This window comes from Macaca nemestrina, chromosome 1 (genome assembly GCF_043159975.1).
Source record: "Macaca nemestrina isolate mMacNem1 chromosome 1, mMacNem.hap1, whole genome shotgun sequence".
In the NCBI taxonomy this organism is placed as follows: Eukaryota; Metazoa; Chordata; class Mammalia; order Primates; family Cercopithecidae; genus Macaca; species Macaca nemestrina.
The window spans coordinates 54,678,676-54,701,850 of record NC_092125.1 but is presented as its reverse complement, the minus strand read 5'-3'; the positions used below and the strand labels follow the sequence as shown (position 1 = coordinate 54,701,850).

General features: G+C 38.2%; 1 protein-coding gene across 6 annotated transcripts in view; it reads right to left on the bottom strand.

The window, feature by feature from the left end:
• LOC105484651 (complement factor H) overlaps positions 1–23,175 on the bottom strand; it is a 194,314-nt gene that overhangs the window by 136,946 nt on the left and 34,193 nt on the right. For all 6 annotated transcript variants that reach the window (XM_071077488.1, XM_071077503.1, XM_071077519.1 and 3 more), the window contains exons 8-9: positions 20,534–20,728; positions 19,911–20,087 (exon numbers count right to left, since the gene is read on the bottom strand). In XM_071077488.1, coding sequence (XP_070933589.1) covers positions 19,911–20,087; positions 20,534–20,728 — 372 coding nt within the window. The remainder of the gene's footprint in view (positions 1–19,910; positions 20,088–20,533; positions 20,729–23,175) is intronic.

The window sequence follows — 23,175 nt, the reverse complement described above, 5'->3', positions numbered from 1 at the left end:
TTTTGATATCAGGATGATGTTGGCCTCATAAAATGAGTTAAGGAAGAATCCTTTTTCTATTCTTTGAAATAATTTCCACAGGGATGGTACCAACTCCTCTTTGTACCTCTGGTAGAATTTGGCTGTGAATCCATCTGGTCCTGGTCTATTTTTGGTTGGTAGGCTATTAATTACTGCCTCAATTTCAGAACTTGTGTTTGGTCTATTCAGGGTTTCAACTTCTTTCTGCTTTAGTGTTGGGAGTGTGTATGTGTCCAGGAATTTTTCCATTTCTTACAGATTTTATAGTTTATTTGTGTAGAGGTGTTTATAGTATTCTCTGATGGTAGTTTGTATTTCTCTGGGATCAGTGGGGATACCCTCTTTATCACTGTTATTGTATCTATTTGATTCTTCTTTCTTTTCTTCTTCATTAGTATGGCTAGTAGTGTACTTTATTAATCTTTTCAAAGAACCAGCTTCTGGATGCATTGATTTTTTGAAGGTTTTTTCGTGTCTCTATCTCCCTCAGGTCTGCTCTGATCTCAGTTATTTCTTGGCTTCTGCTAGCTTTTGAATTTGTTTGCTCTTACTTCCCTAATTCTTTTAATTGAGGTGTTACGGTGTCAATTTTAGATCTTTCCCACTTTCTGATATGGGCATTTAGAGCTATAAATTTTCCTCTAAACACTGCTTTAGCTGTGTCCCAGATATTCTGGTATGTTGTGTCTGTCTTCTCATTGGTCTCAAGTTTACTTCTGCAGTATTTCCATTATTTACCCAGTAGTCATTCAGTAGCAGGTTGTTCAGTTTCCATGTAGTTGTGTAGTTTTGAATTAGTTTCTTAATCCTGATTTCTAATCTGATTGCAGTGAGGTCTGAGAGATTCTTTGTTAAGATTTTCGTTCTTTAGCATTTGCTGAGGAATGTTTTACTTCCAATTATGTGGTCGATTTTAGAATAAGTGCTATGTGGTGCCGAGAAGAATGTATATTCTGTTGACTTGTGGTGGAGAGTTCTGTAGATGTCTATTAGATCTGCTTGGTCTAGAGTTGAGTTCAAATCTGGAATATCCTTATTAATTTTCTGTCTCATCGATCTGTCTATTATTGACATAGTATTGGAAGTTCTGGACCGGGCAATTAGGCAAGAGAAAGAAATAAAAAGTATTCAAATAGAAAGAGGAAGTCAAGTTGTCTCTGTTTGCAGATGACATGATGGTATATTTAGAAATCCCCATCATCCCAGCCCAGAAACTCCTTGAGCTGATAAGTAACTTCAGGAAAGTCTCAGGATACAAAATCAATGTGCAAAAATCACAAGCATTCCTATACATCAATAATACACAAACAGAAAGCCAAATCATGAGTGAACTCCCATTCACAATTGAAACAAACAAAGAAAAAAATACCTAGAAATACAACTTACAACAGATGCGAAAGACCTCTTCAAGGAGAACTACAAACCACTTCTCAAGGAAATAAGAAAGGGACCAAATAAATAGAAAAACATTCCATCCTCATGGATAGGAAGAATCAATATCATGAAAATGGTCATATTGCCCAAAGTAGTTGATACATTCAATGCTATTCCCATCTAGCTATCATTATCTTTCTTCACGGAACTAAGAAAACTACTTTAAACTTCATATGAAGTCAAAAAAAGTCCCATATAGCCAAGAAAATCCTAATCAAAAAGCACAAAGCTGAGGGATCACGCTACCTGATTTCAAACTATACTACAAGACTACAGTAACCAAAATAACATGGTACTTGTACCAAAACAGATATATAGACCAATGGAACAGAACAGAGGCCTCAGAAATAACACCACACATCTACAACCATCTGCTCTTCAACAAACCTGACAAAAACATGCAATAGGGAAAAGATTCTCTATTGAATAAATGGTGCAGGGAAAATTGGCTAGCCATATGCAGAAAACTGAAACTGGATCCTTCCCTTACACCTAATACAAAAATTAACTCATGATGGATTAAAGGCTTAAATGTAAGACCTAAAACCATAAAAACCCTAGAAGAAAACCTAGGCAGTACTATTCAGGACATAGGCATGAGCAAAGACTTCATGACTGAAACACCAAAAGCTCTGGCAACAAAAGCCAAAATTGACAAATGGGATCTAATTAAACTAAAGAGCTTCTGCACAGCAAAATAAACTATCATCAAAGTGAACAGGCAGTCTACAGAATGGGAGAAAATTTTTGCAATCTATCCATCTGACAGAGGTCTAATATCACCAATCTACAAGAAACTTAAATAAATTTATAAGAGAAAAACAAACAACCCCATCAAAAAGTAGGCACAGGATATGAACAGACACTTCTCAAAAGAAGACATTTATGCAGTCAACAAACACATGAAAGCAAGCTCATCATCACTGGTCATTAGAGAAATGCAAATCAAAACCACAATGAGAAACCAATTCATGCCAGTTAGAATGCCAATCATTAAAACGTCTGGAAACAACAGGTGCTGGTGAGGATGTGGAGAAATAGGAACACTTTTACTCTGTTGGTGGGAGTGTAAATTATTTCAACCATAGTGGAAGACAGTGTGGCAACTCGTCAAGGATCTAGAACCAGAAATATCATTTGACCCAGCAATCCCATTACTGGGTATATACCGAAAGGATTATAAATCATTCTACTATAAAGACATGTGCAAACATATGTTTATTGCAGCATTATTTACAGTAACAAAGACTTGGAACCAACCTAAATGCCCATCAATGATAGATTGGATAAAGAAAATGTGGCACATATACACCATGGAATACTATGCAGCCATAAATTGAATGAGTTAGTGTCCTTTGCAGGGACAGGGACGAAGCTGGAAACCATTATCCTCAGCAAACTAACACAGGAACAGAAAACAAAACACCACATATTCTCACTCATAAGTAGGAGTTGATCAATGAAAGCCCGTGGACACAGGGAGGGGAATATCACACACCAGGGCTTGTTGGGGTATGGGGAGAAAGAGGAAAGATAGCATTAGGACAAATAGCTAATACATGTGATGTTTACAACCTAGATAACGGGTTGATGGGTGCAGCAAAACACCATGGCACATGTATACCTATGTAACAAACCGCACATTCTGCACATGTATCCCAGAACTTAAAGTATAATAAGAAAACACACACACACACACCATTTACCCAACAAACCCACTCCTAGATATGTATCCATGATGAATAAATTTGTGTTTATATAAAAACTGTAGATGAATATTTTTCTTACCAGCATGATTCACAAATGCCAAAAACAACGCAAATGGCCTTCAACAAGTGAATGGATTAACAGACCGTGATACATGATACAATAGAATAATACTTAGCAATAAAAAAAGGTGTTCTGGGTAGTGTGACAAAATCCTATGCCATTCAGCTCCATTCTCCCCAGAGCATGAATCCTTTCTTGTCTAGTGTATCCATAGTTTATACCACCTGCCTGTTAGTTACTTAGCAGTCTTCCAAGTTATCAGGTGGAAAAACATAGTCTACTTGGGTTTTACACTATTAATCGTTTCAAGAATCTACTGGGGAGCCTGGAACATATCCCACATGAGTAAGAGGGACTAATGCAGCCTTTTTCTTTCACACGTAAGGAGAGACTACTCTATCTACCTTCAGAAGAATCATTCAGATGGCACTAGTAATTCAAGTTTTACAAGTCAAGAGAAATTTATATTCTATGATTTATCTGGCAATTCTTTTCTTTAAATGACTATTTTAAAGGAAACTGCAGCTAGTTTGCACTCATACAGGATACACTCCGATATATATCTACTGTACTCACACAAGTATATTTAATTATTTTTTTCCTTTTTTTTTTTTTTTTTTGAGATAGAATCTCGCTCTGTCACCCAGGCTGGAGTGCAGTGGCACGATCTCTGCTCACTGCAAGCTCCGCCACCTCCCGGGTTCTTGCCATTCTCCTGCCTCAGCCTCCCAAGAAGCTAGGACTACAGGTGCCCACCACCACACCTGGCTAATTTTTTTTGTATTTTTAGTAGAGACAGGGTTTCACCAAGTTTGCCAGGATGGTCTCGATCTTCTGACCTTATGATCCACCCGCCTTGGCCTCCCAAAGTGCTGGGATTACAGGCGTGAGCCACCATGCCCAGCCAAATTTTTTTCTGCATATTTTCACAACATGGTTATGAGGAATTTAGATTTTATTAAATTGAAAAGTACTGTGATTCACTGACAATTGACTGTCCATTGAAAATAAAATTTTGATATCTCAATCTGAAGATGAAGTTAAGACTTGTTAATTATATTACCACTGTAAAGCAGCTAAACAACCTGACTGAAGTACAGGGTCTAGCATGAAGAGTAAAATAGAAACATTCTTAAGAATAACTTGAGCCAGAAAAACTTGGGACAGAAGGAAGGAAGGAAGGAAGGAAGGAAGGAAGGAAGGAAGGAAGGAAGGAAGGAAGGAAGGAAGGAAGGAAGGGAGGGAAGGAGGGAGGGAGGAAGGGGGAGAGGGAGGGAGGGAAGGAAAGAAAGAAAGAGAGAGAGAGAGAAAGGAAGAGAAAAAAAGAGAAAGAAAAAGAAAGGAGATAAAGAAAGAGAAAAAAGAAAAACAAAGAGAAAGGTAAACAAAGAAAGGAAGAAAGAAAAAGAATGAAAGAGAGAAAAAGAAAGAGATGGAAAGAAAAAGAAAGAAAGAAAGTAAAGAAATGAAGGAAGGAAGGGAAAAAGAGAAAGAAAGAAAGAAAGAAAGAAAGAAAAGAAAGAAAGAAAGAAAGAAAGAAAGAAAGAAAGAAAGAAAGAAAGAAAGAAAGAAAGAAAGAAAAGAGTAGTTGACTCTACAATCAGCTCCAAAACCAAAGCAAGAAGCATAAACCTTGATTGAGTTGTTCAATATCAGGAGAAATTGCATATCTTATCAAGGCATATTATTAGCCTCAATTAATCTATGAAGAAAAAATGAAAGCAATGGTATCATTTGACACTGAATGATGAGACACAAAAAAGAAAATGATGAAGCAAAAATACTTGGGTGAAAGGTCATTATTAGAGTGAAAAGTCATATCCATACTTATTAAAAACCTATCTTAATTGAAATTCAGGAAGTGGAAGTTACAGCAAAGCAAAATTGTGACATTGCACTCCAGCCTGGGTGACAAGAGTGAGATTCTGACAAAAAATAAAATAAATAAATAAAATTCAACAGAGGGTTACTGAAATGCTGGTTAAAAAATTATTTACTAATAGTGGAGAATATTCAGAATAATAGTCATTGTGTGTGTATATACATGCACAATGTACAAAATATACAATAAAAATATACTGTATGAGAAAGGTACTACAAAAATTGTTAGGGAAATGTTGAGTTTACCATATTTTATTTAGAAATGAAATACAGCCATTATCATGAAAAAATCAACACAAAATATTTTCAAAATTTGAAAAGAATAGATAACATATAAACTTTTAGAATAAAGAATAGTATAGTGGCTCTGTGTTTTTGAAATATTCCTTTAAATAGAAACAAGAAACATTCATCATGAAAAGAGATTGACTATTGTGCAGTAAAATGAGCAACTTATGTTCATAATGCATAAAAAAGGAAAGAAAAGTACTAGCCACAAAGAGAATGCATTTGCATTACATATAATTAAAAGAGATTTTATATTCAGAATTATTAAGATGATTCCAACTAATAATACCAAAACTCCCAAAAAGGTAAATAAAAAAAAAAAATCAAACTGCATTTCCAAAGATTAGAATCATTAAATACCAATTAAACTGTGAATATATATTCTAAACCCAGCTGGTGGTAAAAGAAATGCAAATTTGGGGGCACGCCCAAGATGGCCGAATAGGAATGGCTCCAGCCTCCAGCTCCCAGCATGAGGGACATAGAAGACAGGTGATTTCTGCATTTTCAACTGAGGTATTGGGTTCATCTCACCGGGGAGTGCTGGACAATCTGTGCTGGTCAGCTGGTGCAGCCCGATCAGCGAGAGCTGAAGCAGGGCGAGGCATCACCTCACTTGGGGAGCGCAAGGGGGAACAGAATCCCTTTTCCTAGCCAACGGAAACTGAGACAGACAACACTTGGAAAATCGGGTAACTTCCACCCTAATACTGCACTTTACCAAGGGTCTTAGCAAACGGCACACCAGGAGATTATATCCCACACCTGGACAGGAGGGTCCCACGGCCACAGAGCCTCCCTCATTGCTAGCAGAGCAGTCTGAGATCTAACTACAAGGTGGCAGCAAGGCTGGGGGAGGGGTGCTCACCATTGCTGAGGCTTAAGTGGGTAAACAAAGCCACTGGAAAGCTCAAATTGGGTGCAGCCCACTGCAGCTCAAGGAGGCCGGCCTGCCTCTGTAGACTCCTCCTCTGGGGACAGGGCATAGCTAAACAAAAGCAGCAGAAACCTCAGCAGAGGTAAATGCCCCTGTCTGATAGTTTTGAAGAGAGCAGTGGATCTCCCAGCATGGAGGTGGAGATCTGAGAATGGAAAGACTGCCTGCTCAAGTGGGTCCCTGACCTCTGAGTAGCCTAACTGGGAGACATCCCCCACTAGATGCAGACTGACAACTCACATGGTGGGGTACACCCCTGAGACGAAGCTTCCAGAGCAAGAATCAGACAGCAACACTTGCTGTTCAGCAATATTCTATCTTGTGCAGCCTCCACTGCTGATACCCAGGCAAACAGGGTCTGGAGTGGACCTCGAGAAAACTCCAACAGATCTGCAGCTGGGGGTCCTGACTGTTAGAAGGAAAACTAACAAACAGAAAGAACACCCACACTAAAACTCCATCAGTATGTCACCAACATTAAAGACCAAAGGCAGATAAAACCACAAAGATGGGGGAAAAGCAGTGCAGAAAAGCTGGAAATTCAAAAAATCAGAGCGCATCTCCCCCTCCAAAGGAATGCAGCTCATCGTCAGCAACGGAACAAAGCTGGATGGAGAATGACTTTCACGAGTTGAGAGAAGAAGGCTTCAGTCATTCAAACTTCTCAGAGCTAAAGGAGGAACTATGTAACCAGCGCAAAGAAACTAAAAACCTTGAAAAAAGAATAGATGAAAGGATAACTAGAATAATCAATGCAGAGAAGACCTTAAAAGAACTGACAGAGATGAAAACCATAATGCGAGAAATATGTGACAAATACACAGGCTTCGGTAACGGACTCGATCAACTGGAAGAAAGAGTGTCAGCGACTGAAGATCAAATGAATGAAATGAAGTGAGAAGGGTGGAGAAAAAAGAGTAAAAAGAAATGAAAAAAGCCTCCAAGAAATATGGGATTATGTGAAAAGACCAAAGCTACATCTGATTGGTGTGCCTGAAAATGACGGGGAAAATGGAACCAAGTTGGAAAACACTCTTCAGGATATCATCCAGGAGAATTTCCCCAACCTAGTAAGGCAGGCCAACATTCAAATTCAGGAAATACAGAGAATGCCACAAAGATACTCCTCAAGAAGAGCAACTCCAAGACACATAACTGTCAGATTCACCAAAGTTGAAATGAAGAAAAAATGTTAAGGGCAGCCAGAGAGAAAGGTTGGTTAAACACAAAGGGAAGCCCATCAGACTAGCAGCAGATCTCTCAGCAGAAACTCTCCAAACCAGAAGAGAGTGGGGGCCAATATTCAACAATCTTAAAGAAAAGAATTTTCAACCCAGAATTTCATATCCAGCCAAACTAAGTTTCATAAGTGAAGGAGAGAAGGGCGGAGCAAGATGGCCGAATAGGAACATCTCCAATCTCCAACTCCCAGCGTGAGCGACACAGAAGACCAGTGATTTCTGTATTTTCAACTGAGGTACTGGGTTCATCTCACTAGGGAGTGCCGGACAATCGGTGCTGGTCAGCTGCTGCAGCCCGGCCAGTGAGAGCTGAAGCAGGGCGAGGCATTGCCTCACCTGGGAAGCGCAAGGGGAAAGGGAATCCCTTTTCCTAGCCAGGGGAACTGAGACACACAAAACCTGGAAAATTGGGTAACTCCCACCCCAATACTGAGCTTTAAGCAAACAGGCACACCAGGAGATTATATCCCACACCTGGCCGGGAGGGTCCCACGCCCACCGAGCCTCCCTCATTGCTAGCACAGCAGTCTGCGATCTAACCGCAAGGCAGCAGCGAGGCTGGCAGAGGGGCGCCCGCCATTGCTGAGGCTTAAGTAGGTAAACAAAGAACTTGGGAAGCTCGAACTGGGTGGAGCTCACAGCAGCTCAAGGAAACCTGCCTGTCTCTGTAGACTCCACCTCTGGGGACAGGGCACAGCTAAACAACAACAAAAAAGCAGCAGAAACCTCTGCAGATGCAAACGACTCTATCTGACAGCTTTGAAGAGAGCAGTGGATCTCCCAACACGGAGGTTGAGATCTGAGAACGGACAGACTGCCTGCTCAAGTGGGTCCCTGACCCCTGAGTAGCCTAACTGGGAGACATCCCCCACCAGGGGCAGTCTGACACCCCACACCTCACAGGGTGGAGTACACCCCTGAGAGGAAGCCTCCAAAGCAAGAATCAGACAGGTACACTCGCTGTTCAGCAATATTCTATCTTCTGCAGCCTCTGCTGCTGATACCCAGGCAAACAGGGTCTGGAGTGGACCTCAAGCAATCTCCAACAGACCTACAGCTGAGGGTCCTGATTGTTAGAAGGAAAACTAGCAAACAGGAAGGACACCTACACCAAAACCCCATCAGTACAACACCATCATCATCAAAGACCAGAGGCAGATAAAACGACAAAGATGGGGAAAAAGCAGGGCAGAAAAGCTGGAAATTCAAAAAATAAGAACGCATCTCCCCCTGCAAAGGAGCGCAGATCATCGCCAGCAACGGATCAAAGCTTGACGGAGAATGACTTTGACGAGATGAGAGAAGAAGGCTTCAGTCCATCAAACTTCTCAGAGCTAAAGGAGGAATTACATACCCAGCGCAAAGAAACTAAAAATCTTGAAAAAAAAGTGGAAGAATTGATAGCTAGAGTAATTAATGCAGAGAAGGTCATAAACGAACGGACAGAGATGAAAACCATAACACGAGAAATACGTGACAAATGCACAAGCTTCAGTAACCGACTCGATCAACTGGAAGAAAGAGTATCAGCGATTGAGGATCAAATGAATGAAATGAAGCGAGAAGAGAAACCAAAAGAAAAAAGAAGAAAAAGAAATGAACAAAGCCTGCAAGAAGTATGGGATTATGTAAAAAGACCAAATCTACGTCTGATTGGGGTGCCTGAAACTGAGGGGAAAATGGAACCAAGTTGGAAAACACTCTTCAGGATTTCATCCAGGAGAACTTCCCCAACCTAGTAGGGTTGGCCAACATTCAAATCCAGGAAATACAGAGAACGCCACAAAGATACTCCTCGAGAAGAGCAACTCCAAGACACATAATTGCCAGATTCACCAAAGTTGAAATGAAGGAAAAAATCTTAAGGGCAGCCAGAGAGAAAGGTCGGGTTACCCACAAAGGGAAGCCCATCAGACTAACAGCAGATCTCTCGGCAGAAACTCTACAAGTTAGAAGAGAGTGGGGCCAATATTCAACATTCTTAAAGAAAAGAATTTTCAACCCAGAATTTCATATCCAGCCAAACTAAGTTTCATAAGTGAAGGAGAAATAAAATCCTTTACAGATAAGCAAATGCTTAGAGATTTTGTCACCACTAGGCCTGCCTTACAAGAGACCCTGAAGGAAGCACTAAACATGGAAAGGAACAACAAGTACCAGCCATTGCAAAAACATGCCAAAATGTAAAGACCATCGAGGCTAGGAAGAAACTGCATCAACTAACGAGCAAAATAACCAGATAATATCATAATGGCAGGATCAAGTTCACACATAAAAATATTAACCTTAAATGTAAATGGACTAAATGCTCCAATTAAAAGACACAGAATGGCAAACTGGATAAAGAGTCAAGACCCATCAGTCTGCTGTATTCAGGATACCCATCTCACACGCAGAGACATACATAGGCTCAAAATAAAGGGATGGAGGAAGATTTACCAAGCAAATGGAGAACAAAAAAAAGCAGGGGTTGCAATCCTAGTCTCTGATAAAACAGACTTTAAACCATCAAAGATCAAAAGTGACAAAGAAGGCCATTACATAATGGTAAAGGGATCAATTCATCAGGAAGAGATAACTATCCGAAATATATATGCACCCAATACAGGAGCACCCATATTCATAAAGCAAGTCCTTAGAGACTTAAAAGAGACTTAGACTCCCATACAATAATAATGGGAGAGTTTAACACTCCACTGTCAATATTAGACAGATCAACGAGACAGAAAGTTAACAAGGAGATCCAGGAATTGAACTCAACTCTGCAGCAAGCAGACCAAATAGACATCTATAGAACTCTCCACCCCAAATCAACAGAATATACATACTTCTCAGCACCACATCACACTTATTCCAAAATTGACCACATAATTGGAAGTAAAGCACTCCTCAGCAAATGTACAAGAGCAGAAATTATAACAAACTGTCTCTCAGACCACAGTGCAATCAAACTAGAACTCAGGACTAAGAAACTCAATCAAAACCGCTCAACTACATGGAAACTGAAAAAGCTGCTCCTGAATGACTACGGGGTACATAACGAAATGAAGGCAGAAATAAAGATGTTCCTTGAAACCAATGAGAACAAAGATACAACGTACCAGAATCTCTGGGACACATTTAAAGCAGTGTGTAGAGGGAAATTTATAGCACTAAATGCCCACAAGAGAAAGCAGGAAAGATCTAAAATTAAAACTCTAACATCACAATTAAAAGAACTAGAGAAGCAAGAGCAAACATATTGAAAAGCTAGCAGAAGGCAAGAAATAACTAAGATCAGAGCAGAACTGAAGGAGATAGAGACACAAAAAACCCTCCAAAAAATCAATGAATCCAGGAGTTGGTTTTTTGAAAGGATCAACAAAATTGACAGACCGCTAGCAAGACTAATAAAGAAGAAAAGAGAGAAGAATCAAATAGATGCAATAAAAAATGATAAAGGGGATATCACCACTGACCCCACAGAAATACAAACTACCATCAGAGAATACTATAAACACCTCTATGCAAATAAACTAGAAAATCTAGAAGAAATGGATAATTTCCTGGACACTTACACTCTTCCAAGACTAAACCAGGAAGAAGTTGAATCCCTGAATAGACCAATAGGAGGCTCTGAAATTGAGGCAATAATTAATAGTCTACCAACAAAAAAAAGTCCAGGACCAGATGGAGTCACAGCTGAATTCTACCAGAGGTACAAGGAGGAGCTGGTACCATTGCTTCTGGAACTATTCCAATCAATAGAAAAAGAGAGAATCCTCCCTAACTCATTTTATGAGGCCAACATCATCCTGATACCAAAGCCTGGCAGAGACACAACAAAAAAAGAGAATTTTAGACCAATATCCCTGATGAACATCGATGCAAAAATCCTCAATAAAATACTGGCAAACCGGATTCAGCAGCACATCAAAAAGCTTATCCACCATGATCAAGTGGGCTTTATCCCTGGGATGCAAGGCTGGCTCAACATTCGCAAATCAATAAACATAATCCAGCATATAAACAGAACCAAAGACAAGAACCACATGATTATCTCAATAGATGCAGAAAAGGCTTTTGACAAATTTCAACAGCCCTTCATGCTAAAAATGCTCAATAAATTCGGTATTGATGGAACGTACCTCAAAATAATAAGAGCTATTTATGACAAATCCACAGCCAATATCATACTGAATGGTCTAAAACTGGAAAAATTTCCTTTGAAAACTGGCACAAGACAGGGATGCCCTCTCTCACCACTCCTATTCAACATAGTGTTGGAAGTTCTGGCTAGGGCAATCAGGCAAGAGAAAGAAATCAAGGGTATTCAGTTAGGAAAAGAAGAAGTCAAATTGTGTCTGTTTGCAGATGACATGATTGTATATTTTGAAAACCCCATTGTCTCAGCCCAAAATCTCCTTAAGCTGATAAGCAACTTCAGCAAAGTCTCAGGATACAAAATTAATGTGCAAAAGTCACAAGCATTCTTATACACCAGTAACAGACAAACAGAGAGCCAAATCAGGAATGAACTTCCATTCACAATTGCTTCAAAGAGAATAAAATACCTAGGAATCCAACTTACAAGGGAAGTAAAGGACCTCTTCAAGGAGAACTACAAACCACTGCTCAGTGAAATAAAAGGACACAAATAAATGGAAGAACATACCATGCTCATGGATAGGAAGAATCAATATCGTGAAAATGGCCATACTGCCCAAGGTTATTTATAGATTCAATGCCATCCCCATCAAGCTACCAATGAGTTTCTTCACAGAATTGGAAAAAACTGCTTTAAAGTTCATATGGAACCAAAAAAGAGCCCGCATCTCCAAGACAATCCTAAGTCAAAAGAACAAAGCTGGAGGCATCACCCTACCTGACTTCAATCTTTACTACAAGGCTACAGTAACCAAAACAGCAAGGTACTGTTACCAAAACAGAGATATAGACCAATGGAACAGAACAGAGTCCTCAGAAATAATACCACACATCTACAGCCATCTGATCTTTGACAAACCTGAGAGAAACAAGAAATGGGGAAAGGATTCCCTATTTAATAAATGGTGCTGGGAAAATTGGCTAGCCATAAGTAGAAAGCTGAAACTGGATCCTTTCCTTACTCCTTATACGAAAATTAATTCAAGATGGATTAGAGACTTAAATGTTAGACCTAATACCATAAAAATCCTAGAGGACACCTAGGTAGTACGATTCAGGACATAGGCATGGGCAAAGACTTCATGTCTAAAACACCAAAAGCAACGGCAGCAAAAGCAAAATTGACAAATGGGATCTCTTTAAACTAAAGAGCTTCTGCACAGCAAAAGAAACTACCATCAGAGTGAACAGGCAACCTATAGAATGGGAGAAAATTTTTGCAATCTACTCATCTGACAAAGGGTTAATATCCAGAATCTACAAAGAACTCAAACAGATTTACAAGAAAAAAACAAACAACCCCATCAAAAAGCGGGCAAAGGATATGAACAGACATTTCTCAAAAGAAGACATTCATACAGCCAACAGACACATGAAAAAATGCTCATCATCACTGGCCATCAGAGAAATGCAAATCAAAACCACAATGAGATACCATCTCACACCAGTTAGAATGGCGATCATTAAAAAGTCAGGAAACAACAGGTGTTGGAGAGGATGTGGAGAAATAGGAACACTTGTACACTGTTGGTGGGATTGTAAACTAGTTCAACCATTACGGAAAACAGTATGGCGATTCCTCAAGGATCTAGAACTAGATGTACCATATGACCCAGCCATCCCATTACTGGGGATATACCCAAAGGATTATAAATCATGCTGCTATACAGACACATGCACACGTATGTTTATTGCGGCACTATTCACAATAGCAAAGACTTGGAATCAACCCAAATGTCCATCAGTGACAGACTGGATTGAGAAAAAGTGGCACATATACACCATGGAATAATATGCAGCCATAAAAAAGGATGAGTTTGTGTCCTTTGTAGGGACATGGATGCAGCTGGAAACCATCATTCTCAGCAAACTATCACAAGAACAGAAAACCAAATACTGCATGTTCTCACTCATAGGTGGGAACTGAACAATGAGATCACATGAACTTGGGAAGGGGAACATCACACACCGGGGCCTATCATGGGGAGGCGGGAGGTGGTAGGGATTGCATTGGGAATTATACCTGATGTAAATGACGAGTTGATGGGTGCTGACGAGTGGATGGGTGCAGCACAGCAACATGGCACAAGTATACATATGTAACAAACCTGCACGTTATGCACATGTACCCTAGAACTTAAAGTATAATAATAATAATAATAATAAAAAGTTAAAAAAAAAAAACTAGGTTTCATAAGTGAAGGAGAAATAAAATCCTTTACAGACAAACAAATGCTTAGAGATTTTGTCACCACCAGGCCTGCCCTACAAGAGATCCTGAAGGAAGCACTAAACATGGAAAGGAACAACAAGTACCAGCCATTGCAAAAACATGTCAAAATGTAAAGTCCATCGATGCTAGGAAGAAACTGCATCAACTAATGAGCAAAATAACCAGCTAATATCATAATGACAGGATCAAGTTCACACATAACAATATTAACCTTAAATGTAAATGGACTAAGTGGTCCAATTTAAAGACACAGACTGGCAAATTCGATAAAGAGTCAAGACCCATCAGTTTGCTGTATTCAGGAGACCCATCTCACATGCCGAGACACACATAGGCTCAAAACAAAGGGATGGAGGAAGATCTACCAAGCAAATGGAAAACAAACAAACAAACAAAAGCAGGGGTTGCAATCCTAGTCTCTGATAAAACAGACTTTAAACCATCAAAGATCAAAAGTGACAAAGAAGGCCATTACATAATGGTAAAGGGATCAATTCATCAGGAAGAGCTAACTATCCTAAATATATATGCACCCAATACAGGGCACCCAGATTCATAAAACAAGTCCTTAGAGACTTACAAAGAGACTTAGACTCCCATGCAATAATAACGGGAGACTTTAACACTCCACTGTCACCACTGTCAACATTAGACAGATCAACGAGACAGAAAGTTAAAAGGATATTCAGGAATTGAACTCAACTCTGCACCAAGCGGACCTAATAGACATCTACAGAACTCTCTACCCGAATTCAACACAATATGCATTCTTCTCAGCACCACACAGCACTTATTCCAAAATTGACCACATAGTTGGAAGTAAAGCACTCCTCAGAAAAAGAAAAAGAACAGAAATTATAACAAACTGTCTCTCAGACCACAGTGCAATTAAACTATAACTCATGACCAAGAAACTCAATCAAAACCGCTCAACTACATGGAAACTGAACAACCGGCTTCTGAATGACTACTGGGTACATAACAAAATGAAGGCAGAAATAAAGATGTTCTTTGAAATCAATGAGAACAAAGATACAACATACCAGAATCTCTGGGACACATTTAAAGCAGTGTGTAGAGGGAAATTTATAGCACTAAATGCCCACAAGAGAAAGCAGGAAAGATCTAAAATTGACACCCTAACATCACAATTAAAAGAACTAGAGAAGCAAGAGCAAACACATTCAAAAGCTAGCAGAAGGCAAGACATAACCAAGATCAGAGCAGAACTGAAGGAGATAGAGACGCAAGAAACCTTCCAAAAAATCAATGAATCCAGCAGCTGGTGTTTTGAAAAGATCAACAAAATTGATAGACCACTAGCAAGACTAATAAAGAAGAAAAGAGAGAAGAATCAAATAGACACAATAAAAACTGATAAAGGGGATATAATCACGGACCCCACAGAAATACAAACTACCATCAGAGAATACAATAACTACCTCTATGCAAATAAACTAGAAAACCTAGAAGAAATGGATAATTTCCTGGACACTTACACTCTTCCAAGACTAAACCAGGAAGAAGTTGAATCCCTGAATTGACCAAGAGCAGGTTCTGAAATTGAGGCAATAATTAATAGCCTACCAACCAAAAAAAGTCCAGGACCAGACGGATTCACAGCTGAATTCTACCAGAGGTACAAGGAGGAGTTGGTACCATTCCTTCTGAAACTCTTCCAATTAATAGAAAAAGAGGGAATCCTTCCTAACTCATTTTATGAGGCCAACATCATCCTGATACCAAAGCCTGACAGAGACACAACCAAAAAAGAGAATTTTAGACCAATATCCCTGATGAACATCGATGCAAAAATATGCAATAAAATGCTGGCAAACCGAATCCAGCAGCACATCAAAAAGCTTATCCACCATGATCAAGTAGGCTTCATCCCTGGGATGCAAGGCTGGTTCAACATATGCAAATCAATAAACATAATCTAGCATTTCAACAGAACCAAAGACAAGAACCACATGATTATCTCAATGGATGCAGAAAAGGCCTTTGACAAAATTCAGCAGCCCTTCATGTTAAAAACTCTCAATAAATTTGGTATTGATGGAATGCATCTCAAAATAATAAGAGCTATTTATGACAAAACTACAGTCAATATCATACTGAATGGGAAAAACTGGAAGCATTCCCTTTGAAAACTGGCACAAGACAGGGATGTTCTCTCTCACCACTCCTATTCTACATATTGTTGGAAGTTCTGGCTAGGGCAATGAGGCAAGAGAAAGAAATCAAGGGTTTTCAGTTGGGAAAAGAAGAAGTCAAATTGTGTCTGTTTGCAGATGACATGATTGTATATTTAGAAAACCCCATTGTCTCATCCCAAAATCTCCTTAAGCTGGTAAGCAACTTCAGCAAAGTCTGAGGATACAAAATCAAGGTGCAAAAATCACAAGCATTCTTATACACCAGTAACAGACAAACAGAGAGCCAAATCATGAATGAACTCCCATTCATAATAGCTTCAAAGAGAATAAAATACCTAGGAATCCAACTTACAAGGGAAGTAAAGGACCTCTTCAAGGAGAACTACAAACCACTGCTCAGTGAAATAAAAAAGGACACAAACAAATGGAAGAACATATCATGCTCATGGATAGGAAAAATCAATATTGTGAAAATGGCCATACTGCCCAAGGTCATTTATAGATTCAATGCCATCCCCATTAAGCTACCAATGACTTTCTTCACAGAATTGGAAAAAACTGCTTTAAAGTTCATATGGAACCAAAAGAGAGCCCACATTGCCAAGATACTCCTAAGCCAAAAGAACAAAGCTGGAGGCATCACGCTACCTGACTTCAAACTGTACTATACGGCTACAGCAACCAAAACAGCATGGTACTGGTTTGGTACAGTACCAAAACAGAGATATAGACCAATGGAACAGAACAGAGCCCTCAGAAATAGTACCACATATCTACAGCCATCTGATCTTTGACAACCCTGACAAAAACAAGAAATGGGGAAACGATTCCCTATTTAATAAATAGTGCTGGGAAAATTGGCTAGCCATAAGTAGAAAGATGAAACTGGATCCTTTCCTTACTCCTTATACAAAAATAATTCAAGATGGTTTAGAGACTTAAATGTTAGACCTAAAACCATAAAAACCCTAGAAGAAAACCTAGGGAATACCATTCAGGATATCGGCATGGGCAAGTACTTCAAGTCTAAAGCACCAAAAGCAATGGCAACAAAAGCTAAAATCTCCAAATGGGATCTAATTAAACTAAAGAGCTTCTTCACAGCAAAAGAAACTACCATCACAGTGAAGAGGCAACCTACAGAATGGGAGAAAATATTTTCAATTTACTCATCTGACAAAGGGCTAACATCCAGAACCTATAAAGAACTCAATCAAATTTACAAGAAAAAAACAAACAACCCCATCAAAAAATGGGCAAAGGATATGAACTGACACTTCTAAAAAGAAAACATTCTTTTGCTGTGCAGAAGCTCTTTAGTTTAATTAGATCCCATTTGTCAATTTTGGCTTTTGCTGCCGTTGCTTTTGGTGTTTTAGACATGAAGTCCTTGCCCATGCCTATGTCCTGAATGGTACTACCTAGGTTTTCCTCTAGGATTTTTATGGTATTAGGTCTAACATTTAAGTCTCTAATTCATCTTGAATTAATTTTCGTATAAGGAGTAAGGAAAGGATCCAGTTTCAGCTTTCTACATATGGCTAGCCAATTTTCCCAGCACCCAGGAGCGGGGAGGGATTGCATTGGGAGTTATACCTGACGTAAATGACGAGTTGATGGGTGCTGACGAGTTGATGGCTGCAGCACAGCAACATGGCACAAGTATACATATGTAACAAACCTGCACGTTATGCACCTGTACCCTAGAACTTAAAGTATAATAATAATAATAATAAAGAAAACATACAGCCAACAGACACATGAAAAAAATGCTCATCATCACTCGCCATCAGAGAAATGCAAATCAAAACCACAATGAGATACAATCTCACACCAATTAGAATGGCAATCATTAAAAAATCAGGAAACAACAGGTGCTGGAGAGGATGTGGAGAAATAGGAACTTTTACACTGTTGGTGGGACTGTAAACTAGTTCAACCATTGTGGAAAACAGTGTGGCAATTCCTCAGGGATCTAGAACTAGAAATAACATTTGACCCAGCCATCCCATAACTGGGGATATACCCAAAGGATTATAAGTCATGCTACTATAAAGACACATGAACACATATGCTTATTGCGGCACTATTCACAATAGCAAAGACTTGGAATAAACACAAATGTCCATCAGTGACAGACTGGATTAAGAAAATGTGGCACATATACACCATGGAATAATATGCAGCCATAAAAAAGGATGAGTTTGTGCCCTTTGTAGTGATATGGATGCAGCTGGAAACCATCATTCTCAGCAAACTATCACAAGAACAGAAAACCAAATACCGCATGTTCTCACTCATAGGTGGGCATTGAACAATGAGATCACTTGGACACAGGAAGGGGAACATCACACACTGGGTCCTATTGTGGGAAGGGGGTCGGGGGGAGGGATAGCATTAGGAGATATACCTAATGTAAATGATGAGTTAATGGGTGCAGCACACCATCATGGCACATGTATATATATGTAACAAACCTGCACGTTGTGCACATGTACCCTAGAACTTAAAGTATAATTTAAAAAAAAGAAAGAAATGCAAATTTACACTACAGTGCTATAACATTTCATAGCCACTCAATTTGTAAATATTAAAATGTGACATCACCAATCATTAACAACATGTAAACAAAGAAGGAACTGTTGATATAAATGTATATTAGAATAAACACTGTAGGAAACCTTCTAAGAGTAGAATATGCACGATATCCCAGAATACCCATTTGTACTTACATATACTAGAGAAAGTCAAATAGCTTTACTGTAAAAATGTCATATCACTGCTTGAATATATGAATTTTTGGCTATCACTATATTTACTTTCTATTTTAAAATAAAATTGTATAATTACTTTGAGTCGAATGATTGATTCCAATGTAAATATTAATATTGATATAGGAGTTAAGAAAAAATTGTTTAGGCAGATAATGCGGGTACAGTTGTCAATGGTAAGATTTTTCCTTCTAATGAAAAGCAGCCCCCAAATCCTTTTCTTTCTAATAAGAGGAGCCTATAAAATTGAACTGCAAACATAGACAAGCAAGCTGGAAGCTTGCAAGGTGAATGCCAGCAGTTGTGCCAATAGGAAAAGGCCACCTGGGACTAGGCATGTTCATATGGCAGCTGCATCTTTCCTTCTCTTTGCCAGCCACGTGTACAGTAAGGAGAAGGCAACACGACGCTGGCCAGGCAAAGATCCCATTTGCTTTATAACATTAGGGTGTGGCGGCCAACTTCCCGGCATATTATGTAAATATCACTCCTGGTCTAACCAATCTTTGGGCCCTATTTAAATCAGACACTGTTTCCTCAAGGCTGTTTATAAAATCCAGTGCACCCCACCAGGGGCAGGGATTCACTTTCAGGTGCCGTTCTCTCTCACGAGAGAGGAAGCTGTCCTTTCTCTTTCTTTTGCCTATTAAATCTGTGCCCCTAAACTCACTCCGTGTGTGTGTCCATGCCCTTAATCTTCTTGGTGTGAGATAATGAACCTCGGGTATTTACCCAGAGAGTGATGCCGCTTCATTATGACTTAATTTAACCAACAAGTATTGTGTTCAAATTATTTTACTGTATTCTTGACTAATGCCCATTAATAGGATAATTTATTTTACTATGTACTTATCAAGAAATTTGTATATTTATTTATACACAATTGAAAAACCAAAAATGAAATAGGTCTGCTGGCAAAACAAGTTGACATAAACATTTTGCCACAGTTAATATAGATGAGTCTTAGAATGTCATCTCTGTTATTTAGAAAGACATGAACATGCTGGGATCTCAGAGCAGTGTACTTACTGACACGGATGCATCTGGGAGTAGGAGACCAGCCATTCTCTGTACATGTAACTGTGGTCTGCTCTTTTGGAAGACTGTAGCCAGGATGGCAGGAAACTTCTACAGTGTTACCCTGTACAAACTTTCTTCCATTATTTTCATTATATCCATTTGCCAAATAATGAAAATAACATTTTCCTGAGGACCATAACAATGATAAATAAATAAAGTAAAGGAGAAGCATAAATTTGCTCAAAATAGTATATGAAAATTATTTTTACAATATTTAAATAAGATTGCATAAATATCCAAAAATAATGTATGACTGGAGACGAACTGAAGTGACTAACAAAGGTTTGTACAAAAAGAAATATCAATATTCAATATTACTTATCTTTAGTTTTTGTAATTAAAAGATGTATAAATTACATAGATATTCTCATCAAGTCCCTATATTTATTTCGCCTGTGATTTTCAAGAAGAAATCCTCATAATAGGAAAGAACTATTTTGGTCATTTTGCTTGAACAACTCTTTTCTTGGCCCTATTTCTGTTACATAAGACAAGTGTAATCACTTAAGTGCCCTCCTCTCTTCGATCTTTGAAAGTTTTATACATGTATAGCAGTTTAGAGGTTTACTTACTGAGGCATGGTACTGCTGGTGACCACCCATCTTGTGTGCAATGAATGTAATCCCAGTAACTTCCTGAAGGAGTCTCAAAAGATTCATCACAGTAATAGGAGTAATATTTTCCTACAGGTACTGGAAAGTATGGTCTACGCATGCTCTCATAATATAGACCTCCATGTTTAATGTCTGGATAATCACAAGGTCTCACTTGCAACAAAAATTAAAGAAAGTATAAAGAAGTTTTACTGTAACAAATAATCATATTAGAGATAAATTTTTATCACTGAATTATATTCTCTTCTTAGTATAATTACACATTCCATTAGGGTTTCTAGGTCAAACAAATGATAGAACTGATGACTGAGATATGTGACGAGAAGGTCTTTGTTAATGAAGATGAAATTATGTCTGTGGATCATATGATGCGTAAATTTGTATGAAGGCTCTCCAGAAAGAAAAATGTACAGACCTATTTAATGTATTTCCCTTAAATACACATACCTTATCTCTGGCTAATTAAACAAGGTTTTCGATTGAGAAATATGTCAGTGTTACTGCTTAGCTCATGTATTTCTTTTTTTTTTTTTTTCTATTCTCTTCAGTAAACAAGAGCCCTGCATTTTCTTCTCAGAACAACTCAATGTAAGGAGGTAGTATTTTGAGGGATTTAAGGTTTTTATTTGTTTTAGATTGAATTCATGGGCTGGGCGCAGTGACTCACACCTGTGATCCCAGCAGTTTGGAAGGCTCAAACAGGCAGATCTCTTGAGGTAAGGAGTTTGAGACCAGTCGGGCCAACATGATGAAACCCTGTCTCTACTAAAAATGCAAAAAAAAAAATTAGCCCAGTCTGGTGGTGCGCCTCTGTAATTCCAGCTACTTAGAAGGCAGAGGCAGGAGAATCGCTTGAACCCAGGAGGCAGAGGTTGTAGTGAATCGAGATTGTGTCATTGCACTCCAGCATGGCTTACAGAGCGAGACTCCATCTCGAAAAAATCTAAATAAATAAATAAATAAGGCGCTTTCCTATTTATTTAAGACAATGTAAAAATATACAGAAACACAAAAATTTTTCTTTGATGATACCACACAGAAAAATAACAGTTAATTCATGCCTCAAACAATTCATTGAGCCAAATTCTCCAGTCTTTATTTAACCAGAGAAACACACTAGAAATATTTCTTCATATCCAAATAGTTAAGATTTTGATTAACATTTTTTGTTTATTCCCAATTTTAATTGGACAGCAAAATAATTTTAATGTCATAAACTATGTTTAAGTAAGGTACAATATAATTACATTTTACCGAGTTACTATATATTTATTTTGACAAATACATTTGAGTGCTATCTTGCTTATCATATTAACAGGTTTATATATTTTTCAGAAAATTTGCTCTTTTCATGAGATTATTTGCAACCATCTAGCACTTTCAATAACAAAATGGTATTAATGTTTTCCATGAAAGTTGATTCAGTTTTGATAAACCTTATGCAATAGGTTAAAAAGAATTTCAATACACACATACACACACACACACTCATATAAATATTCTTTTTCATCTCCCTTTCTTAAATTCAGAGATTTATTTTCTTTGGTATTTGATTAGAGAAATTTTCATGTAGTTTCTACAAATATTTATTATGTGGATTATAAACTGAACAATTGTATATCCTAAATGTCTTTCTCTAACAAAGACTAGTGAATGATACTTCTTTCAGTATAGTTTCTTGGCCTGCAATCCACATATCTTGTAATTGATAGATTTTTTCCCTATTTATTGGAAGCTCCCCGTGTTGAAATTAAAACATTTACTTAGTCTTATCTCTTTTAAGTAACATTCTACATTTTTCCCCATCACTTTTTAAAGATTTGGAATGGTTTCTATTTACTATTGGACTTTGCTTAACAATAATTCTGCATTGAGAAAGCTTGAGTCTTAGATTTGCAGGAACTGTGTCTTAAAGATTTCAATTGAATTTCACATTAAATGGTAGAGCAGGGATTTGAAAGCTTGTGGTTGATTTCAAAACAAGTATGAGTATCCATCTTATTACGGGTTTTCCCAGAATGTCATAAAATAAAATTGTCCACTGAGATTTCTTTCCAAGAGGAATAAAAAGGAGGTATAATTAAAAACGTATATCATTACCACAGGCTCGAGCTATTTAGCTATTCTCTAATTTTGTCACATTTACATCTGTTTTTATCCATTTTACAAATTGATTCCTTGAAGCAAATATTAGTACCCACAGAGGGTCTCATCAGGGCTGAGAATAGAAGGACTTCAAATAGCCTCATTTCACTTGTTACCCTTCTGCAAATGTAGTTTTTGGTTTCACAGCATTTATGGTGCTTCCATCATAAAGTTGGCTCAGACAGATCTTGAAATTGATAAAAATATTCACTAATTTTTATAACTACTGCTAATATATTCATACTGTAATTTATTTGACCCAGGCCCAGGATCTTAGAATCAACATTGTTAAATTTCATCTTATTAGATTCAGCTTAGAACATAAGATCCTCTTTGAATGCTGAATCTGCCCTATTGCAGATTCATTATCATCGTCTGTATCATTCCAATTGTTAATTTGTACTGCCCTTCCCCTAAATCATTAAAGTGTTCAATGACACAGTGAGTAATGAAGC